The following is a 21,380-nucleotide window of genomic DNA, read 5'->3' on the forward strand; positions in this document are numbered from 1 at the left end:
GGCGGGGCACCGGCTGAAAGCAGCATTCCGATTGGACACGGCAGTGTGTCACTCAGCGTTCCCGCGCTTTCATTGGGTTTCCGTCCTGCCCTCACGGTGCGTTCCCGCCTCTTCCCCGAGCCGCGCTCTGATTGGGTGATGCTCCCATCGCTCAAGCTTCACTCGCGAATCACAACACGAGGAGGGCGGGGCCTGCGTCTCCCCGGCAACCAGGTAAGGCGGGAACCCCGCGGGAGGGCGTGGCCGGGGCGGGACGGAGGGCGGGGCTGCCCACAGCCAATGGGAGGCGGCGGCGTCGGGCCGGGGGCGGGGTCAAGGGTCAGGCCGGATCCAAGATGGCGGCGGCGCTGGGGCGGTGAGCGCGCGCCAGGGGCCCGACCCCCCCCGACCCCCCCATGGGACCCCCCGGAGTCACCCCCGACCCCCCCCCACGGGACCCCCCCGCCCCAAAACCCCCCCGGGCCCCCCCGGCCGGGCCTTGAGCGCCCGGGACCCCCCCAAGGCCTCGGGCCCGGGCTGCGGCCCGGACCCCCCCCAGCCCCCACACACCCCCGACCCCCCCCCAGCCCCTGTGGGACCCTCCCCCCTCAAAAGGCCCCGGGACCCCCCCTATGTCCCCCCTTTCTGCCTCCGGGTGCGGGTTTGGGGGGTCTCGGTGCCCCCCCCGCGGGTCTGGGGGTCCCTACCCCAGCTCTGACCCCCCCCAGTGCCCCCCCGTGTCCCCCCCGCTGGTTTTTGGGGTCCGTGCCCCCCCCCAGATGCCACTGGGGGATCTGGGCCCCCCCCCGTTCTCACCTGAGGTATTTTTTGGGGGGCTCCCTGTGCCCCCCTCGGGGGTCCCTGTTGCCCCACCGGATGATTTTGGGTCTCCCTGGGCCCCCTTCCCCTCTCTGCTGCCCCCCCGATGGGGTCTGGGGGCTCTGGAGCCCCCCCGTGCCCACCTGAGGGGGGATTCGGGGGGTCCCGGTGCCCCACGGTGGGTTTGGGGGAGGGGGTCTCCAGCTGGTTTTGGGGTTCCTCGGTGAGGTTTGGGGGAGGTCTCTGGCTGTTTTTGCAGTGCTGACGCCCCCAGGTGGGGTTTGGGGGGGGTCTCTGGCTGTTTTTGCAGTGCTGACGCCCCCAGGTGGGGTTTGGGGGAGGGTCTCTGGGTGGTTTCGGGGTGCTGATCCCCCCAGGTGGGTTCTGGAGGGGGGTCTCCCCCCGTTTTTTGGGTTCTCAGGTGGGTTTGGGGGGGTCTCCCTCTGTTTTTGGGGTTCTCAGGTGGGTTTGGGGGGGTCTCCCCCTGTTTTTGGGGTTCTCAGGGGGGGGTCTCCCCCCGTTTTTGGGGCGCTGACCCCCCCGTGCCCCCCAGGTGGCCGCTGTGGCTGTTGTCCCTGTGCCTCGGGGCCTCGCTCGCCGTCGACCGCGGCAACTTCAAGAGCTGCGAGCAGAGCGGCTTCTGCAGGTGTGGGCGGGGGGGGGCACACCTGGGGGGGGGGGGGGCGCGGCCCGGGGGGGTCACTCAGGGCCCGTGTCCCCCCCCCGTGCCCCCCCCCAGGCGGCAGCGGCGGATCCAGCCCGGGAACTCCCCATACCGGGCGCTGCTGGAGTCGCTGGAGCTCGGCCCCGACGTGGCCAGGATCCAGCTGGTCAACGAGGCCACCCAGGTGAGGGGACAGCAGGGACACTGAGGGACAGCAGGGGTCACTGGGGGGTCACAGGGGTCACAGGATCCAGGTGGTCACTGAGGCCACCCAGGTGAGGGGACAGCAGGGTCATGGAGGGGTCACTGTGTCCCTGACCCTGACGTTCCCCAGCTGTCCAGGTGCCACCTGGCCGCTGTCCCAAGGTGCTGGTGACACTTTGGCCGTGTCCCTGTCCCACCTGCTCCAGGTGTGCACGACCCCACACCTGCCCCGTGTCCCTCTGTCCCCCAGCGCTGTAGGGCTGGATGACCCCCAGGTGCCCCCGGCCAGGTGTGGGTGACCCTGGGGCTGTCCAGGTGCCCCCCAGGTGGCCGTGTCCAGCTGTGGGTGTCCCAGGTGTCCCCGGTGTCGCTGTCCCTATGCCCAGCTGCCCCAGGTGGCCGTGTCCCCGTGCCCAGCTGGCCTTGTCCCTGTCCCCCTGTGCAGGTGTTGCTGCTGTGGGAGGTGTGGGGGCCCCCAGGTGCCGCTGTCCCCATGTCCCCAGCCCCAGGTGCCACTGTCCCCGTGTCCCCAGCCCCAGGTGCTGCTGTCCCCGTGTCCCCAGCCCCAGGTGCTGCTGTCCCCGTGTCCCCAGCCCCAGGTGCTGCTATCCCCAGCCCCAGGTGCCACTGTCCCCCCGCAGGTGCCGCTGCTGCTGGAGGTGTGGGGGCTCACCGGGAACGTGACGCGCCTGCGCATCCAGGAGCTGGCCCCGCTGCGGCCCCCGCTACCAGGTGCCCGACGTGCTGCTGGGGGAGCCACCTGCCGAGAGGTGAGGGGACACGGGGACACTGCCAAGAGGTGAGGGGACACGGGGACATGGGGGCACTGCCACCCATCCCCAACGGCTGCTGGGGGAGCCACCTGTGAGAGGTGAGGGGACAGGGGGACATGGGGACAGGGGGACAGAGAGAACCCCTGATTGGTGCTGGGGGAGCCACCTGCTGACAGGTGAGGGGACACGGGGACATGAGGACACTGCCACCTGTGAGAGGTGAAGGGACATGGGGACACGGGGATATGAGGACACTGCCACCCATCCGCAATGGCTGCTGGAGGAGCCACCTGCCGACAGGTGAGGGGACAGGGGGACACTGCCGAGAGGTGAGGGGACATGGGACACGGGGACGGAGAGAACCCCTGAATGCTGCTGGGGGAGCCACCTGCTGAGAAGCGAGGGGACAGGGGACATGGAGACACAGGAGGGGGGTCACAGCCAGCCCTGACCGGTGAGGGGGCAGGGTGGGCACAGCCACGCCCTAGGGGATGGCCGCTGTCCCCAGGCTGTGACCCCGGCTCCGGGGTGCCCCGGGACGGTGACAGACGCCGCTGTCCTCAGGCTGGAGGTGACGGGCCGTGACGAGGGCACCCTGGAGCTGTCCCTGGGCCCCGGGGGCCACCGGCTGCTGGTGACGGAGCGGCCGTTCCGCCTGGACCTGCTGCGGCAGCGCGAGCTGCTCTGCAGCGTCAACGCCCGCGGCCTCCTCGTCTTCGAGCACCAGCGGCGCCGCCGGGACTCGTGAGTGACAAGAAACCCTCAAAAATCCTCAAACTCTCAAAAACCTTCAAAATCCCCAATAAGACCCCCCAAAAAAACCCCTCAGGAACGTTCAAAACCTCCAAAAAACCCTCAAAACTTAAAAAAAGAATCCTGAAAAAAGAAACAAAAAAGCCTCAGCAATCCGACCAAAAAAAACTCTCAAAAAATGCTCAAAAAGCCCTAAAAAAAAAAATCCCCAAATCCCCCGCAGGGCGTTGGTTCCAGCGGGAGCGGGGCCGGCAGCGCTCGGGGTGGGGCGGGGGGTCTCCCCCAAAGCACAGAGGGGGTCGGGGGTCGCCCCCCAGGCCGAGGGGGGGTCCCTGCGGGCCGGGGGGGCCGCGCTGACTCTCTGTGTTTCTGTTTTGGTGCCCCCCACCCCCAGTCTGGCGGATAAAGTTAGTTCTGTGTGGGATAAGATCAAGAGCCTTTTCCGTAGGTAAATCCATGGAATCGCCGCCGTATCTGCGCCCCCAAACCCCCCCGGACCCCCCCTCTCAAAGGGATCCCCCCCCCCGTCACGGTGGGAGGGGGCAGGAGAAGCTGGGGGGCTTCAAATCCCCCCCAAAAATGGGGAGCAGGAGCAGCTTGGGGGGGGGTCGTTGTGGCCCCCAAAATTGGGGAGGGGGCTGGAGCAGCCGGGGGGGGGTCTGTGCCCCCCCAAATTGAAGGGTGAGGTGCAGCTGGGGGGGTCTGTGCCCCCCCAAATTGAAGGGTCAGGTGCAGCTGTGGGGGGTCTGTGCCCCCCCAAATTGAAGGGTCAGGTGCAGCTGGGGGGGGTCCATGCACCCCAAAAATGAGGAGATCCCCTCCCCCACACCCCCCAGAGTGAGCAGGAGCAGATGGGGGTGGGGGTCCAGGTCCCCAAAATTCGGGGTCTTGGGGTGCTCCTTGTCCCTGTCGCCCCCCCGCCTCCCCCCTTTGGGGCACCCCAGGACCCCAAATTCCCACAGGGACCCCCCCAAGGACCCCGCGGGCGAGGAGGGGGCGGCGCAGGAGGGACCCGAGGATGGCGCTGGCAGCACCCAGAGTGACAAGGTGACAAGGATGGGGGGGGGACACTGGGATGGGACACCCCAAATTAAACCCTCCCCCCCTTTTTTGGGGAGGGGTCCCCCCATTCCTGACAGGATTTGTCCCCCCCCAGCCCGCGGAGCCGCCGGCAGAGCCCGAGGAGGAGCCGGGGGCGTGGGAGGAGACGTTCAAAACGCACACGGACAGCAAACCCTACGGTGGGGACAGCTGGGGACACTTGGGGACACTGAGGGGGATCACAGGGGGACCCCTGTGATGTCCCCCCCACTCCCTGCAGGACCCACCTCGGTGGGGTTGGATTTCTCCCTGCCCGGATTCGAGCACGTGTACGGCATCCCCGAGCACGCTGAGAGCCTGCGGCTGCGCCCCACCGAGTGAGCGGGGACCTTGGGGACCTTGGGGACACCACGGGGACACCACGGGGACACCCCGGGGACCTTGGGGACACCACGGGGACCTTGGGGTGACACAGAGACAGGGGGCAACACGGGGATGTGGGGGTACAGGAGCGAGATGAGGGGGATGGTGGCACTGAGGGGGTGGTGTCACCGTGGGAGGACAGGGATGCTCTGGGGTGACGGTGACAGTGACAGCAGCGGGGTGGCAGCGACAGCGACGCTGTGTGAGGGTGGCAGCGATGGTGGCTTCATGGGGTGACAGTGACATCCTAGGGGTGTCCCTGACTGTCCCCGTGTCCCCAGGGGGGGTGACCCGTACCGCCTGTACAACCTGGACGTGTTCCAGTACGAGGTGTTCACGCCCATGGCTCTGTACGGCTCGGTGCCGCTGCTGCTCGCCCACCGGCCCCGCCTCAGCCTCGGCCTCTTCTGGCTCAACGCCGCCGAGACCTGGGTGGACATCGGCTCCAACACGGCCGGGAAGGTCCGGCACGGGGGTCTGGGGGGGTTTGGGGAAGGTTTGGAGGGTCCTGGCTGGGTTTGGGGGAGGTTTGAGGGGGTTTGGGGGAGGTTTGGGGGGTCCTGGGGGGCTCCAACACTGCTGGAAAGATCCAAGAGGGGGATCTGGGGTTTCTGGAGGGGATTTAGGGGGTCTGGGGTCTCTGAGGGGCCAAGACCAGGGTGGACATCAGCTCTAACACGGCTGGGAAAGTCCGAGAGGGGGGCTTTGGGGTGGTTTTGGGGGTGTCTGGTTACTCCAGTGGGAATTTGGGGGTGCTGACCCTTTGTCCCACCCCCAGACCCTTTTTGGGAAGCTCCTGGATTACATGCAGGGGGGGGGCGAGACCCCCCAGACCGAGGTGCGCTGGATGTCCGAGAGCGGCGTCATCGACGTGTTCCTGCTGCTGGGGCCGGGGCCCGCCGACGTCACTGCCCAGTACGGGAGACTGACCGGTACGGACGGGCTGCTGGGGACACTGGGGACACTGGGATGGGGACAGGGACACCACAACAGAGCCCTGACTGGTATGGGGCACTGGGGACACTGGGGACACTGGGATGGGGACAGGGACACCACAACAGAGCCCTGACTGGTATGGGGCACTGGGGACACTGGGGACACTGGGATGGGGACAGGGACACCACAACAGAGCCCTGACTGGTATGGGGCACTGGGGACACTGGGGACACTGGGATGGGGACACTGGGATGGGGACAGGGACACCACAACAGAGTCCTGACCGGTATGGGGCACTGGGGACACTGGGGACACTGGGGTGGGGACAGGGACAGCAGTACAGAGCCCTGACTGGTACGGGCTGCTGGGGACACTGGGGACACTGGGGATGGGGACAGGGACACCAGAACAGAGCCCTGACTGGTACAGGATATTGGGGACGCTATGAATTTTTGTCCTTCAGCCCCATTCCCATTTTTGGGGGGGATTTCTCAACTTTGATGTTGCCCAGTTTCTGTTTTTGAAATTATTTTCAGAGAATTTCTGCCCTATTCTCACTTTTAGGGTTATTTTGAGGGTATTTCCACCTCATTCCCACTTTTAGGGCTATTCTCACAGGATTCCGCCCCCATTCCCACTTTTAGGGTAATTTCCAGGGCATTTCTGCCATACCCTCATTTTTAGGATTATTTCAGGGGATCTCTCCCATCTGGCCGTGCCCCGTGCCCGTTTTTAGGGCTGTTTTGGGGGATTTCACCCCTGTCCCTGCCCCTTGCCCAGGCACGCAGGCGCTGCCCCCGCTCTTCTCCCTGGGCTACCACCAGAGCCGCTGGAATTACCAGGACGAGGCGGACGTGGAGGCCGTGGAGAGGGGATTCGAGGAGCACGAGCTGCCCCTGGACGTGCTCTGGCTGGACATCGAGCACGCCGACGGCAAGCGCTACTTCACCTGGGACCCCGCCAAGTTCCCCAACCCCCGGGGCATGCTGGAGCGCCTGGCGGCCCGGAAACGCAGGGTGGGGACGGGATTGGGATCGGGAATGGGGTGGGATTGGGATTGGGAATGGGGTGGGATTGAGATTGGGAATGGGATCCTGTCAAATTCCCCAACCCCCGGGGCATGCTGGAGCGCCTGGCGGCCCGGAAACGCAGGGTGGGGACGGGAATGGGATCGGGAATGGGATTGGGATTGGGATTGGGAATGGGGTGGGATTGGGAATGGGACCCCACAGAATTCCCCAATCCATGGGGGATGCTGGAGCACCTGGTGGCCCAGAAATGCGGGATGGGTTTGGGATTGGGATTGGGATGGGTTTGGGAATGGGAGTGGGATCGTGCCAAATTCCACAATCCTCGGGGGATGCTGGAGCGTGTGGCGGCCCGGAAATACAGAGTGGGGTGGGAATGGGTGGGATTGGGATTGAGACAGGATCCTGCAGAATTCCCAAAGCTCCTGGAGCAGCTGGCAGCCCAGAAATGCCAGAGTGGGGATGAGAGGGGGAATGGGATTGAGTTTGGGAGAAGGAACAGGAACAGATTTGGGATTTGGTGTGGGTTTGGGGTCGGTTGGGAATGGGATTGGGAACAGGAATGGGACTGGGGTGGGAAATGGGGCTTGGGATGGGTTGGAATGGGGATGGGATAGAGAATGGGGTCAGGAGCAGGAGGGGGGATAGGAAATGGAAAATGGGGTTGGAATCAGACCAGGAATAGGCTGGACATTGGGGTTGGGATTAGGATCCGGAATGGAAATGGGAAAAATGGAAATGGGAAAATCACAAAGGCACTTTGGGATTATTCTTGGGTGGTTTTGTGTCCGAGATCAGGATGGGGATGGGAATTTGGGAATGTTCTCTTGGCCACTGCCCCCCTGGACACTGCCCGGTGGTCACTCACCTGCTGGACACTGCCCAGTGGTCACTCACCCCCTGGACACTGCCCTGTGGTCACTCACCCGCTGGACACTGCCCAGTGGTCACTCACCCCCTGGACCCTGCCCCACAGATGGTCAGCATCGTGGACCCACACATCAAGGTGGACGGGGGGTACCGGGTGCACACGGAGCTGCGGGCGCGAGACCTCTACGTCAAAACCAAGGATGGCAACGACTACGAGGGCTGGTGCTGGCCCGGTCAGTGGGGCTGGGGGGCATCTGGGGGGGGTCCTCGAGGGGTTTTAGGGGATTTGGTGGGGGTTTTGGGGGCTCCTGAAGGGATTTTGGGGGGGGTCTCGGGGTGCTTGGCGAGTTCCACATCAAGACTGAGGATGGCAGCGGCTACAAAGGCTGGTGTTGGTCCAGTCAGTGGGGCTGGGGGGCGAATTTGGGGTGGTTTTGGGGTCTCCAGGGGGGTCACAAGCCCCCCCCCGTGCCCCCCAGGCTCCTCGGCGTACCCCGACTTCACGAACCCTGAGATGCGCGAGTGGTGGGCGAACATGTTTGCCTTCGACCAGTACGAGGTGGGGACTCCCCAAAATCTCTGTCAGACCCCCCCCAAATTTCTGTCAGACCCCCCCCACCAGAGCCCCTCCTCAGAGCTTTCCCAGGACCCTGAGACCCTCCCCAAATTCCCCTCTTCGCCCTTTTCCCCCTTGCAGCATCTTCCCCTTGGAGAATCCCCCGTCTCTTTAGGGGGGATTTTGGGGAACCCCCTGGCACTTGTAGAGTCCCTCTCATATTTTTGGGGTTTCCCTGCTGGTTTTTTGGGCTTTTCCTGAGCCTCAAGCCCTCCCTAGTTTTAGAGAATCCCCACAAATCCCTCCACACCCTTTTCTCCCTCATACCCTTTTCCCTCAGTGCCTTTTTGGAGACCCCACCTTGGCTTTCCGCCCCGATTTTGAGGATCCCCTGGGAGGCTTTTAGAACCCCCTCCCATATTTTTGGGGTTCCCCCCGCTGATTTGGGGCTCCCCCAGGGCTCCACGGAGGCGCTGTTCACGTGGAACGACATGAACGAGCCGTCGGTGTTCAGCGGCCCCGAGGTGACGATGCACAAGGACGCGCGGCACTTCGGGGGCTGGGAGCACCGCGAGCTGCACAACATCTACGGGCTCTACGTGGTGAGACCCCCCCCTCAAAAACCTCCCTGGGGACACCCCCAAAACCCCACAGGGACCCCAGAAAAACCCCGATCTCCCAGAGCCACCCAAACCCCTCAGGAGCCCCCACTAAAGCTTGGGCATTTGAGGCCTGGGAGCATCTGTGGGATCCCCCCCCCAAATCCTCTGGGACCCCCCAAATCCCCTGGGAGACCCTAAAATCCTCACAGGGACACCCCCAAAACTTCTGAAGCACCCCCAAAAAAATTCCAACCTCCCAGAGCACCCCAAACCCCTTTAGGAGTCTCTCTCACCCCTTTGGGCCCCTCCACCATTCATTTCCCCCCAAATCCCTCCAGGGTGCCCCAAACTCCTCCAGGTGCCCCCAAACCCCTTTTAGGCTCCCCCAACCCCCCTTTAGAATCCTCCAAACCCTTTTTAGTCCCCTCCAAACCCCCCTTTAGGGCCCCTCTAACCCCTCTAGGACCCCCCCAAACTGTTCTAGACCCCCACAAACCCCTTTTAGGCCCCCCAAACCCCCTTTAGGACCCCCCAAACCCTCTCAATTCCCCCTTCACTTCCCCCATACCCCTTTAGCCCCCTTTGGGGTCGGGTTTGGGGTCGGGTTTGGGGTGGCTGACCCCGTTTTCCCCCGTTGCCAGCACAAGGCCACGGCCGAGGGGCTGATCCGGCGCTCGGGCGGGCGGCTCCGGCCCTTCGTGCTCAGCCGCGCTTTCTTCGCCGGCTCCCAGCGCTACGGTGAGGCCTGGGGGGAAATCCCGGGATTTTGGGCAAATCCTGGAATTGGGGGGTGGTCAGGATGGAGGGGAACCCCCCCCCTGAGCCCCACAAACCCCCCAGGTGCGGTTTGGACCGGGGACAACACGGCCGACTGGGAGCACCTGCGGATCTCCATCCCCATGTGCCTGAGCTTCGGGCTGGCCGGGCTGGCCTTCTGCGGGGGTGAGCCAAACTGGGAGTACTGGGAATGCTGGGACTGGGGTCAAGGGTTGGGATATGGGATATGGGATGGGGAATGGGATCGGAGCTGGGATCTGGAATGGGAATGGAACCAAGGCTGGGATCAGGATCAGAAGGGGGTTCGGGACCAGGACTAGGATTGGGATCTGGATCAGGTCCAGGATCTAGGATCAGAGCTGGGACAGGGATTAGGAATGGGATCAGGGCTGGGGCCAGGATTGGGATTAGGACCAGGATCTGGGCTCAGGGCTGAGACCGAGACCAGGATTGGGACCGGGACCAGGACTGGGACCAGGACCAGGACTGGGATCAGGACCAGGATCTGGAACCAGGACCAGGATTGGGATCAGGACCATGACCAGGGTTAGGATCAGGGCTGGGATCAGGGCTGGGATCAGGATCAGGATCTGGAATCAGGACCAGGATTGGGATCAGGACCATGACCAGGACTGGGATCAGGGCCAGGACCAGGGTTAGGATCAGGGCTGGGATCAGGATGTGGGACCAGGAGCAGGCTCAGGATCCGGGCTCACCGCCACCCCCGCGCCGTTGGCAGCGGACGTGGGCGGCTTTTTCCAGAACCCGGGCCCGGAGCTGCAGGTGCGCTGGTACCAGGCCGGGGCGTTCCAGCCCTTCTTCCGCGCCCACGCCCACCTGGACACGGCGCGGCGCGAGCCGTGGCTGCTGAGCCCCCGAGCACCTGGCGCTGGTCAGGGCCGCGCTGCGGCGCCGCTACGCCCTGCTCCCGACGTGGTACACGGCCTTCTACCACTGCCACCGCCAGGGCATCCCCGTCATGAGGTGTGCCACCCCAAATCCACCCCAAAAACCACAAATCCACCCCAAAAACCCACCTGAGATACAGCAAATCCTACCTGAGATAATCCCGAAGCCCCCTGCTCCCAATCTGGTACATGGCCTTCTACCGCTGCCACCGCCAGGGTATTCCTGTCATGAGGTGTGCCACCCCAAAAACCGCAAATCCACCCCAAAAACCGCAAATCCACCCCAAAAACCCCAAATCCACCCCAAAAACCCACCCAAGATAACCCCAAAGCCCCCTGCTCCCGACGTACACAGCCTTCTACTGCTGCCACCGCCAGGGCATCCCCGTCATGAGGTGTGCCACCCCAAAAACCCCAAATCCGTCCCGAAAATCTGCCTGGGTCACTCTAAATCCATCTGGGATAACCCCAAATCGCCTGAACCCAAACCTCTGACCCCAAACCCCCCCCGTCCTAAACCCCTGCCTTCAAACCCCCTGACCCCAAATGCCCAAAACGCCCCCAGACCCCAAATCCCCCTGATCCCAAACCCCCAAAACACCCCCAGACCCCCTGACCCCAAACCCTGCTGTCCCCCCAGGCCCCTGTGGATGGAATTCCCGGATGACCCCCACACCTTTGCCATGGATGACCAGTACCTGCTCGGTGAGGGGGAGTCCCTGACCCTTTTTAGGGTCCCTGACTCCCTTTCTGGGGTCCCTGACCCCTTTTAGGATCCCTTTTGGGGTCATTTTTGGGCTTTTCCCCTTGCTGACCCCTGTCCCCAGACCGGGTGCTCCTGGTGCACCCCGTGACGGAGCCGGGCGCCCATGGGGTCAACGTGTACCTGCCTGGGGAGGGAGAGGTGAGTGAGGGCTTTTGGGGTGATTTTTAGGGTTTTCTTGGGGTGCAGGACCCCCGTGAACCCTGAATTTCACTCCCAGGTCTGGTACAATGACGAGACCCACGAGCAGCACCGGGCGCCCCAGACCCTCTATGTGCCCGTCACCCTCAGCACCGTGGGTTTTTGGGGGGGCTCAGGGGGTTTGGGGGGATGCTGGGACCCCAAAACCCCCATGAGACCCTAAAACTCCCCTTGGAAACCCCAAAATTACCCCAAAATCCTCCCCTGATCCCTCTGTTCCCGCATGGGGAGTGGTGCCCGTCACCCTCAGCACCGTGGGTTGTTTTGGGGGGGCTCAAGGGGTTTGGGGAGGGGGTTGGGACTCCAAAAACCTCCCTGGAGACCCTAGAACTTCCATGACGACCCCAAAATCCCCTTGGAGACCCCAAAAACCTCTTGGATTCCCCTGTGTTTCGATGCGGGGAGTGGGGGGGGGGCAAGGATAGTGATCAAAATAAGCACTGGGGGTGACCTGGGCGATTTGGGGTTTTTCTGGGCGGGGTTTGGGGGGATTTGGGGTTTTTTAATGGGGTTTTTGGGGTGCTGACCCCCCCGTGTGCCCCCCAGATCCCAGTGTTCCAGCGGGGGGGGACGGTGATCCCACGCCAGGACCGGCCTCGCCGCTCCACTGAGGCCATGAGGGGCGACCCCTTCACCCTCTACGTGGCCCTGAGCCCCCAGGTGAGTGTAGGGACCCCAAAAAACCCCACCAGGAACCCCTAAACCCCCCCAGACCCCTCCCAGGTGAGTGTAGGGACCCAAAACCCCCACCAGGAACCCCTAAACCCCCCCAGACCCTTCCCAGGTGAGTGTAGGGACCCCAAAACCCCCACCAGGAACCCCAAAACCTCCCCAGACCCCTTCCAGGTAAGTGCAGGGACCCCGAATCCCCTTCACTGGGATCCCAAAAACTCCCTGGGACTCCCAAAAACTCTCTGAGGCACCTCCAGACCCCTCCTTTGCCCCCCAAATCCCCCTTGGGACCCCCCCAAACCCCCTTTTATCTCCCAGGGCACGGCGCAGGGGGATCTGTACCTGGATGATGGGGTCAGCTTCGACTACGCCACCAAAAATGCATTCCTGCATCGGCACTTCCACTTCGCCAATGGCACACTCACCTCCAGGTACCCAAAATATCCCAAAAATAGCCCAAAATATCCTAAAGTATTCAAAAATCCCCGCTTGAAACAGCCCCAGGGTAACCTGACTGGCAGGTACCCAAAAATCCCCTAAAAATACCCTAAAATGGCTCCAAAACTGCCCCAAAAAAACCTCCCAGGCAGGTACCCAAAACACCCCAAAAGCAAAGGGGAAAAAGCGGGGGAAATGTGAGGGAAAAAAGGGAAATCTGAGGGGGAGGAAAAGGTGGGAAACGTGAGGGGGGAAAAAGGGCGGGAAACGTGAGGGGACAAAAAGGGCGGGAAACGTGAGGGGACAAAAAGGGCGGGAAACGTGAGGGGACAAAAAGGGCGGGAAACGTGAGGGAAAAGAACAGCCCCAAAATACCCCCAAATACTGAAAAATACCCCTCAAATCCACTCCAAAATAACCCCTAGGAACCCTCCTGGTCAGGTACCCAAAATATCCCAAAAATGGTCCTAAAATACCCCCAAATGAGCCCAAAAATACCCCCAAAACAGCCCCAGGCACCCTCACAGCCAGGTACAGAAAAATACCCTAAAAATACCCCCGAACTCACCCCAAGCACCTCCCAGGAACCTTTATGGCCAGGTACCCCAAACAGCCCAAAAATACCCCAAAAATACCCCCAGGACATCCCAAACCCCCGTTTCTCATGGGCCCTGTCTGTGATGGGATTGAGGGACCAGGGGAGATGTTTGGGGGATTTTTGGGGGGCTGTGACCCCCCCTGTGACCCCTCTGTGCCCCCCAGCTCCGCTGACCCCCGCGGGTCCATGTCCAGCCCGGCCTGGCTGGAGCGAGTGGTCATCCTGGGGGTGGGGCGGCCAGAGAGCGCCCTGCTGACCACCCACGGTGAGGGGGATTTGGGGGGATTTTGGGGGGGTTTTGGGGTTTTAGGGTGGGTGTTGGGGCGTTTTGGAGGGGTCATCCTGGGGGTGGGGTGGCCGGAGAGCGCCTGGCTCAGGATGGACAATGAGGGGGTCCGGGGGAGCGGGGAGGGATTTTGGGGGATCCTGAGGAGAGTTTGGGGTTTCTTGAGGGATTTTTGGGGTCCTTGAGGGAGGATTTGGGATTTCTGAGGGGTATTTTGTTGTCCTTGAGAGAATTTTAGAGTTTCTGAGGGGAATTTGGAGTCTTTGAAAGAGGATCTGAGATTCCTAAGGGAAATTTTGTTGTCCTTGAGAGAATTTTGGGGTCTCTGAGGGGAATTTGGGGTCCCTGAGGGGAATCCAGGGTTCCTCACGGAGAATTTGGGGTCTCTGAGGGGAATTCAGGGTCCCTGAGGGGAATCCAGGGTTCCTCATGGAGAATTTGGGGTTTCTGAGAGGAATTTGGGGTTTCTGAGAGGAATTTGGGGTCCCTGAGGGGAATTCAGGGTCCCTCACGGAGAATTTGGGGTCTCTGAGGGGAATTCAGGGTCCCTGAGGGGAATCCAGGGTTCCTCATGGAGAATTTGGGGTCTCTGAGGGGAATTTGGGGTCCCTCACAGAGAATTTGGGGTTTCTGAGGAGCATTTTTTGTTCTTGATGGGTTCACGGGCTGCGTGAGCTGGACTTTCAGGATTTCTGTGTTCCTGATGGGTTTTTGGGGTCCCTGACCCCGAGTTTGGGATCCCTGAGCCCGAATTTCGTGTCCCCATCCCCAGACGGATCCCAGAGCTCGCTGCATTTCCAGCACGACCCCGAGCGCTCGGTGCTGACCCTGCGGCGCCCGGGGGTCCCCATCGGGGCCGACTGGAGCATCTCCCTGCGATAATGGACGGGGGGGGGCCCCCGGACCAACCCCCCCAAATCCCCCCAAACCCCCCGGGCCCCCCCAGAACCCCCAGAAAACCTCAAATCCCCCCCCCCCCAAAAAAAAAACCCCGGCGGCCGCCGCTGTTTGAGGAGCCCAGAATTGGGGGTGTGTGGGGGGGGTGAGCCCCCCCCAAAAAATGAGGATTGAGCCCCCCCAAATTAGGGGTTGAGCCCCCCCCCCCCCAAAATGAGGATTGAGCCCCCCCCAAATGAGGGGTCAGACCTGGCCCAAATAAGGGGCTTGAGCCCCTCCCCCCCCCATTTTACCCCAAATTTGGGGGAGTTTGGGGTCTCTGAGCCCCCAAATTTTGAGGTTGGGGTGTGACTCTGCACCCCCCCCCAAATTAGGGGGGTTAGGAGGGGTCTGAAACCCCCTAAATTGGGTGTTTCCCCCCCCAAATTTGGGTGGGGGTCGTGTCGAGGAGGAGTTGGGGACCAAAGCTCTGCGTGCGCCCCCTCCCCCTTTTGTCTGCCCCTCCCCCAGCCCCGGGAGGGTCCCAAGGAGGGGTTTGGGGACCCCTCCCCCCTTCTTTGGGGGGGGCAGAGCCGGGTCCCCCCCCCCCTGCTGCAAGGGGGGGTTGGGAGGGGGGGGAAGAAGCGCGGCGCCGCGCGGAGTTTTGATAAAACACGAAATAAAACCAAATAAAAACGGGAATTTGGGGAATTTTGGGAATCCCGAACGGGGGGGGGGGGGGGGGGAAGTCGGAACCTTTCTTGCCGCGGGAGCCGGGAGGGGGGGGAACATTAGGAGGGCGGACCGGAAGCGGCCGTCAGACCGGAAGTGCTGCCCCACCGGAGCCTCCGCGGCCCCGAGCGCTGCCCCGCCCCCCCCCCCCCCCCCCCCCGGGACCCCCGACCCCTCCTCAGGGACCCCCGGCAGGGCCAGGAACCCCCCGGACACCCCCCGAGGCCGGGCCGGCAGCAGCGCCACGTCCGCGCTGGGAGTGAACGGGGACTGGGAGCACTGGGGGGGGGCAACTGGGAGCACTGGGAAGAGCCGCTGAAGACCCCCGGGGGGGGAGGATGTGAAAGCGGGACCCCCCCCAGGACCCCCCGGGACCCCCCCGCGATGCGGCTCCGGCTCAGGAACGTTTTCCTCGTTTATTTCGTGGTGTCGCTCGTGGGGCTCTTCTGCGCCCTGCGTGAGCTCGGTGAGAGCCGGGGGGGGTGGGGTCTGGGGGCGATTTGGGGGGCTCTGGTGGATTTGATGAGCTCTGGGGGGGATTTGGGGGTCTCTAAGGGGATTGGGGGGAGATTTGGGGGCTCTGAGAGGATTTTGGAGGATTTGGGGAGCTCTGGGGGGATTTGGGGGGCTCTGGGGGGGGATTTGGGGGGCTCTGGGGGGATTTGGGGGGCTCTGAGGGGACCTGGGGGGCTCTGAGGGGGATTTGGGGGGGCCTCCAGAGGCGTCTGGGGGAGGATCTGGAAGGTTTGGGGGATCTGGGGGCGATTTTGAGGAGATTTAGGGGGGGCTGTGAGGATTTGGGGGGGGGTCCGGATGGTTCTAGGGGGGATCTGAAGGTTTTGAGGGGTCTGGGGGGGATTTTGGGGTCCCTGGCCCCTGGGTGGGTTTGAGGTCCCTGGGTTTATTTGGGGTGGATTTCGGGGGTCCCGGGGTGGATTTCGGGGGTCCCGGGGTGGATTTTGGGGGTCCCTGGTTGGATTTTGGGGGTCCCTGGTTGGATTTTGGGGGTCCCGGGGTGGTTTTGGGGGTCCCTGGTTGGATTTTGGGGGTCCCGGGGTGGTCTCGGGGGTCCCTGACGCCCCCTCCCCCCCAGGCCGGCCCTGTCCCTGCCCCCCCCCCGAGCCCGAGCGGCGCCGGGGCCGCTCCGGGGGGGTCCCGGGGGGGGAGGGGCTGCCCCCCATCTACGTGGTGACCCCGACCTACGCCAGGTGAGACCCCTCCCCTCCCCAGCCCCCAGCCCCATTTCACCCCCCAGGTGGCCCTGAGCCCCCTCCCCCACTGCCCCCACCCCCGCGGGACCCCCAGACCCATTTTAACCCCCCATTGCCCCCAGACCCATTTTAACCCCCCCAGACCCATTTTAAACCCCAGGCTGCCCCCAGCCCCATTTTAACCCCCTCATTGCCCCCAGACCCATTCTAACCCACCCAGACCCATTTTTTACGCCCCCAGCCCCACTTTAACGCCCCCAGCCCCATTTTAACCCCCGCATTGCCCCCCCAGACCCATTTTAACCCCCCTAGCCCCATTTTAACGCCCCCAGCCCCATTTTAACCCACTCATTGCCCCCCCAGCCCCATTTGAACCCCCGCATGGCCCCCCCAGACCCACTTTAACGCCCCCAGCCCCATTTACCCTCCTTAACCTGACCCGAGCCCCCTCCCCAACCCCCCCTGACCCCCCCGACCCCCAGGCAGCCCCGAGCCGCCCCCAGCCCCATTTTAACCCCCTCATTGCCCCCCCCCAGCCCCATTTTAACCCCCTCATTGCCCCCCCAGACCCACTTTAACACCCCCAGCCCCATTTGACCCCCCTTAACCCGACCCGAGCTCCCTCCCCCGACCCACCCCGACCCCCAGGCCGCCCCCAGCCCCATTTGACCCCCCTTAACCCGACCCGAGCCCCTCCCCCGACCCACCCCGACCCCCAGGCAGCCCCCAGCCCCATTTGACCCCCCCCGCTGCCCCCCCAGGCCGGTGCAGAAGGCGGAGCTGGTGCGGCTGTCGCAGACGCTGCTCCACGTGCCCGCCCTGCACTGGGTGGTGGTCGAGGACGCCGCCGCCCCCCTCGGCGCTGGTGGGGGGGGTCCTGGCGGCCTCGGGGGTCTCCTTCACTCACCTGAGCGCCGAGACCCCCCCCGAGCTGCGGGGGGGCCCCGGGGCCCCGCCCTGGCTGTTCCCGCGGGGCGCGGAGCAGCGGAACCGCGCGCTGCGCTGGCTGCGGGACACGCGCGGCGCCGACGAGCCCGGCGTCGTTTACTTCGCCGACGACGACAACACCTACAGCCTGCGGCTCTTCGAGGAGGTGCGGGAGCGGCGGGGCAGGGAGAAAACCGCAAATCCCGGGGAAAAACATCCGGAAAAAATCCGGAAAAAAATCCCCCAAAAAATCCCAAAAAAATCTCAATAATCCTGAAAAAAATCCGGGAAAAATCCCCAAAAAAATCCCCAAAAATCCCCAAAAAGTCCCAATAATCCTGAAAAAAATCCGGGAAAAAAGTCCCCAAAAAATTCCGAAAATCCCGGAAAAATCCCAAAAAATATCCGGAAAAAACCCCGAAAATCCCGGGAAAAATCCCAAAAAGAATCCGGAAAAAATTCCCAAAAAAATCCAAAAATCCCAGGAAAAAATCCTGAAAAAAATCCGGAAAAAAATTCCCAAAAAAATCCAAAAATCCCAGGAAAAAATCCTGAAAAAAATCCGGAAAAAAATTAAAAAAAAAAAAGATCTGAAAATCCCGGGAGAAAAATCCGGAAATCCCCCCAGATGCGCAGCACCTGCGGCGTGTCCGTCTGGCCTGTGAGGCTGGTGGGAAATCCCCTCTAAACCTCAATAAATCCCCTATAAATCCCCTATAAACCCCATTTTTCCCATTTTCCCCCATTTTCCCCCATTTTCCCCATTTCTCCCCCCAGATGCGCAGCACCCGCGGCGTGTCCGTGTGGCCCGTGGGGCTGGTGGGAAATCCCCTATAAACCTCAATAAATCCCCTATAAATCCCCTATAAACCCCATTTTCCCCCATTTTTTCCCCATTTTTCCCATTTTTTCCCCATTTTTTACCCCCCAGATGTGCAGCACCCGCGGCGTGTCCGTGTGGCCCGTGGAGCTGGTGGGGGGCTGAAATTCCCCTATAAATCCCAATTTTCCCCCATTTTTTCCCCATTTTTTACCCCCCAGATGCGCAGCACCCGCGGCGTGTCCGTCTGGCCCGTGGGGCTGGTGGGGGGCTGGAATTCCCCTATAAATCCCCTATAAACCCCATTTTTTCCCCATTTTTCCCCATTTTTCCCCATTTTCCCCCATTTTTTTCCCCATTTCTCCCCCCAGATGCGCAGCACCCGCGGCGTGTCCGTCTGGCCCGTGGGGCTGGTGGGAAATCCCCTATAAACCTCAATAAATCCCCTATAAACCCCATTTTTTCCCCATTTCTCCCCCCAGATGCGCAGCACCCGCGGCGTGTCCGTGTGGCCCGTGGGGCTGGTGGGAAATCCGCTATAAACCTCAATAAATCCCCTATAAATCCCCTATAAACCCCAATAAAACCCCAATAAATCCCCTCTAAACCTCAATAAATCCCCTATAAACCCCAATAAATCCCCTATAAACCCCATTTTTTCCCCATTTCTCCCCCCAGATGCGCAGCACCCGCGGCGTGTCCGTCTGGCCCGTGGGGCTGGTGGGGGGCCTGCGCCTGGAGCGGCCGCTGGTGGCGGGGGGCCGCGTGGTGGGATTCCACACGGGCTGGCGCCCGGAGCGGCCCTTCCCGCTGGACATGGCCGGCTTCGCCGTGGGGCTGCGCCTGCTGCTCGCCCACCCCCGTGCCCGCTTCGACCCCCGCGCCGAGAGGGGCTTCCTGGAGAGCTCCTTCTGGGGGGGCTGGTGACCCCCGGGCAGCTGGAGCCACGGGCCGACAACTGCACCCAGGTGGGGATTTGGGGGGATTGGGGTGTCCTGGGTGGGGTTTGGGGGGATTTTGGGGGTTTTAGGGGGGTTTGGGGTGTCCTGGGTGGGGTTTTGGGGTGTCCTGGGTGGGGTTTGGGGGTGTTTTAGGGGATTTTAGGGGGTTTTGGGTGTCCTGGGTGGGGTTTTGGGGTGTCCTGGGTGGGGTTTGGGGGGATTTGCGGGGGTTTGGGGGATTTGGGGTGTCCTGGGTGGGGTTTGGGGGGATTTGCGGGGGGGGTTTGGGGTGTCCTGGGTGGGGTTTGGGGGGGTTTGGGGCTGGTGACCCCCGGGCAGCTGGAGCCACGGGCCGACAACTGCACCCAGGTGGGGATTTGGGGGGATTGGGGTGTCCTGGGTGGGGTTTGGGGGGATTTTGGGGATTTTAGGGGGGTTTGGGGTGTCCTGGGTGGGGTTTTGGGGTGTCCTGGGTGGGGTTTGGGGTGTTTTAGGGGATTTTAGGGGGGTTTGGGGTGTCCTGGTGGGGTTTTGGGGTGTCCTGGGTGGGGTTTGGGGGATTTGCGGGGGTTTGGGGGGATTTGGGGTGTCCTGGGTGGGTTTGGGGGGATTTGCGGGGGGTTTGGGGTGTCCTGGGTGGGGTTTGGGGGGGTTTGGGGGCTGGTGACCCCGGCCAGTTGGAGCCACGGGCTGACGACTGCACCCAGGTGAGGGTTTGGGGGAATTGGGGTGTCCTGGGTGGGGTTTGGGGGGATTTGCGGGGGGGTTTGGGGTGTCCTGGGTGGGGTTTTGGGGTGTCCTGGGTGGGCTTTGGGGGAGGTTGGGGGGTTTTAGAGGGGTTTGGGGTGTCCTGGGGCTGTTTGGGGTGTCCTGGGTGGGGTTTGGGGGGTCCTGGGTGGGCTTTGGGGGAGTTTGGAGTGTCCTGGGTGGGGATTTTGGGGGCTGGTGACCCCCGGCCAGCTGGAGCCACGGGCCAACAACTGCACCCAGGTGGGGGTTTGGGGGAGGGTTGGGGAGTTTGGGGAATTTGGGGGAGAGTTTGGGGGGGTTTGGGGTGTTCTGGGGGCTGTTTGGGGTGTTCTGGGGGGGGGATTTTGGGGGCTGGTGACCCCCAGCCAGCTGGAGCCACGGGCCGACAACTGCACCCAGGTGGGGATTTGGGGGAATTGAGGTGTCCTGGGTGGGGTTTGGGGGGATTTTGGGGGGATTTTGGGGGTTTTAGGGGGGTGGGGTGTCCTGGGTGGGGTTTGGGGGGAGTTTGGGGGTTGTTTTAAGGGGTTTGGGGTGTCCTGGGGGGAGTTTGTGGGGGTTTGGGGTGTCCTGGGTGGGGTTTGGGGGGATTTTGGGGGTTTAGGGGGGGTTTGGGGTGTCCTGGGTGGGGTTTGGGGTGTCCCTGGGTGGGGTTTTGGGGGAGTTTTGGGGTGTTTCAGGGCTGATTTTGGGGTGCTTTGGGCGCAGGTGCTGGTGTGGCACACGGGATGATTTTGGGATGATTTTTGGGGTGATTTTGGGCTGATTTGGGGTGTTTCTGGGCTGATTTGGGGTGTTTTTGGGTGCAGGTGCTGGTGTGGCACACAGGATGATTTTGGGGTGATTTTGGGGGGTTTCAGGGCTGATTTTGGGGTGTTTGGGGCGCAGCAGTGCTGGTGTGGCACACGGGATGATTTTGGGATGATTTTGGGGTGTTTTTTGGGGTGATTTTGGGGTGTTTCAGGCTGATTTTGGGGTGCAGGTGCTGGTGTGGCACACAGGATGATTTTGGGGTGATTTTGGGGTGTTTCAGGGCTGATTTTGGGGTGTTTTTTGGGCGCAGTGCTGGTGTGGCACACTGCGCACACGAGAAGCCGAAGCTGCGCCAGAGGAGCAGCTGCAGCGCCAGGGCCGGGGCTCCGACCCCGACATCGAGGTTTAGGGGGGGCCCCGACCCCCCCGGGACCCCCCCAAACCCCCCGGGACCCCCCCCGACCTTTATTTATCGCCAGGATCCCCCGTTTTTTGGGGACCCCCCCTGGTCCCCTCGCTGCAATAAACGCTCCCTCCCAGCCTCCTCTGTGGTTTTTTGGGGGGGGGGTCTCGCATTTGGGGGGGTCACCCCGAATTTTGGGGGACCCCAACACGGTGGGGGGGGGGCAGGTGGGGGGGGAGTTGGGGTCACCCCCCGATTTTGGGGGGAGGGAGCACTGAGGACCCCGGTGGGATTTTGGGGGGGGGGGTGGTCCCGCAGGACTTTGGGGGGGCAGCAGAGCCCCTCAAATGTTTGGGGGGGGTCACAGCCCCCCCCTCATTTCGGGGGGGGGCCCCAGCGGGGCCGATTTTGGGGTGTCCCCGCTGCACTGGGGGGGGGGCTCTGCTGCCCCCCCACCACAAACCCCGATTTAGGGGTCGGGGGGTGTTCCCCACTACCCCCCCCCCCATTTCGGGGTGTCCCGGGGCCCCCCCCGGGCCGCCCCCCCCCCGCCGGGGGAAGTGACTCGGCCGCGCTTCCTGGGGCGGTGTCGGAGCGGCCGCGGGCCCGGCCATGGAGCCCCCCCGGAGCGCGGTGAGACCCCCGGGGGGGCGGGGGGACCCCCGGGACTCCCCCC

General features: G+C 63.1%; 3 protein-coding genes across 3 annotated transcripts in view; all 3 read left to right on the forward strand.

The window, feature by feature from the left end:
• Nucleotides 1-251: 251 nt before the first annotated feature.
• On the forward strand, nt 252-14,876 carry GANAB (glucosidase II alpha subunit). Its single transcript, XM_053967992.1, is given in 27 exon segments — nt 252-355; nt 1,352-1,444; nt 1,538-1,646; nt 2,308-2,385; nt 2,387-2,436; nt 3,004-3,183; nt 3,587-3,640; nt 4,155-4,239; nt 4,349-4,433; nt 4,514-4,610; nt 4,938-5,118; nt 5,435-5,588; nt 6,373-6,608; nt 7,597-7,723; nt 7,970-8,049; nt 8,505-8,648; nt 9,290-9,386; nt 9,489-9,590; nt 10,165-10,295; nt 10,297-10,409; nt 10,974-11,038; nt 11,161-11,237; nt 11,317-11,391; nt 11,844-11,957; nt 12,288-12,400; nt 13,170-13,270; nt 14,064-14,876. Coding segments are annotated over 27 exon segments (2,871 nt in total). The 5' UTR covers nt 252-335; the 3' UTR covers nt 14,174-14,876.
• A 101-nt stretch (nt 14,877-14,977) lies between these two features.
• Nucleotides 14,978-20,843, forward strand: B3GAT3 (beta-1,3-glucuronyltransferase 3). The gene is given in 7 exon segments (XM_053968013.1): nt 14,978-15,365; nt 15,993-16,107; nt 16,872-16,959; nt 16,961-17,203; nt 18,536-18,761; nt 18,764-18,825; nt 20,612-20,843. Coding segments are annotated over 7 exon segments (915 nt in total). The 5' UTR covers nt 14,978-15,283; the 3' UTR covers nt 20,711-20,843.
• Nucleotides 20,844-21,316: 473 nt separating this feature from the next.
• EML3 (EMAP like 3) overlaps nt 21,317-21,380 on the forward strand; it is a 9,550-nt gene continuing 9,486 nt past the window's right edge. Inside the window, exon 1 of the mRNA XM_053967978.1 lies at nt 21,317-21,337. Coding sequence (XP_053823953.1) covers nt 21,317-21,337 — 21 coding nt within the window. The remainder of the gene's footprint in view (nt 21,338-21,380) is intronic.

The sequence above is a fragment of the Vidua chalybeata genome, chromosome 32 (assembly GCF_026979565.1).
Source record: "Vidua chalybeata isolate OUT-0048 chromosome 32, bVidCha1 merged haplotype, whole genome shotgun sequence".
Classification (NCBI taxonomy): Eukaryota; Metazoa; Chordata; class Aves; order Passeriformes; family Viduidae; genus Vidua; species Vidua chalybeata.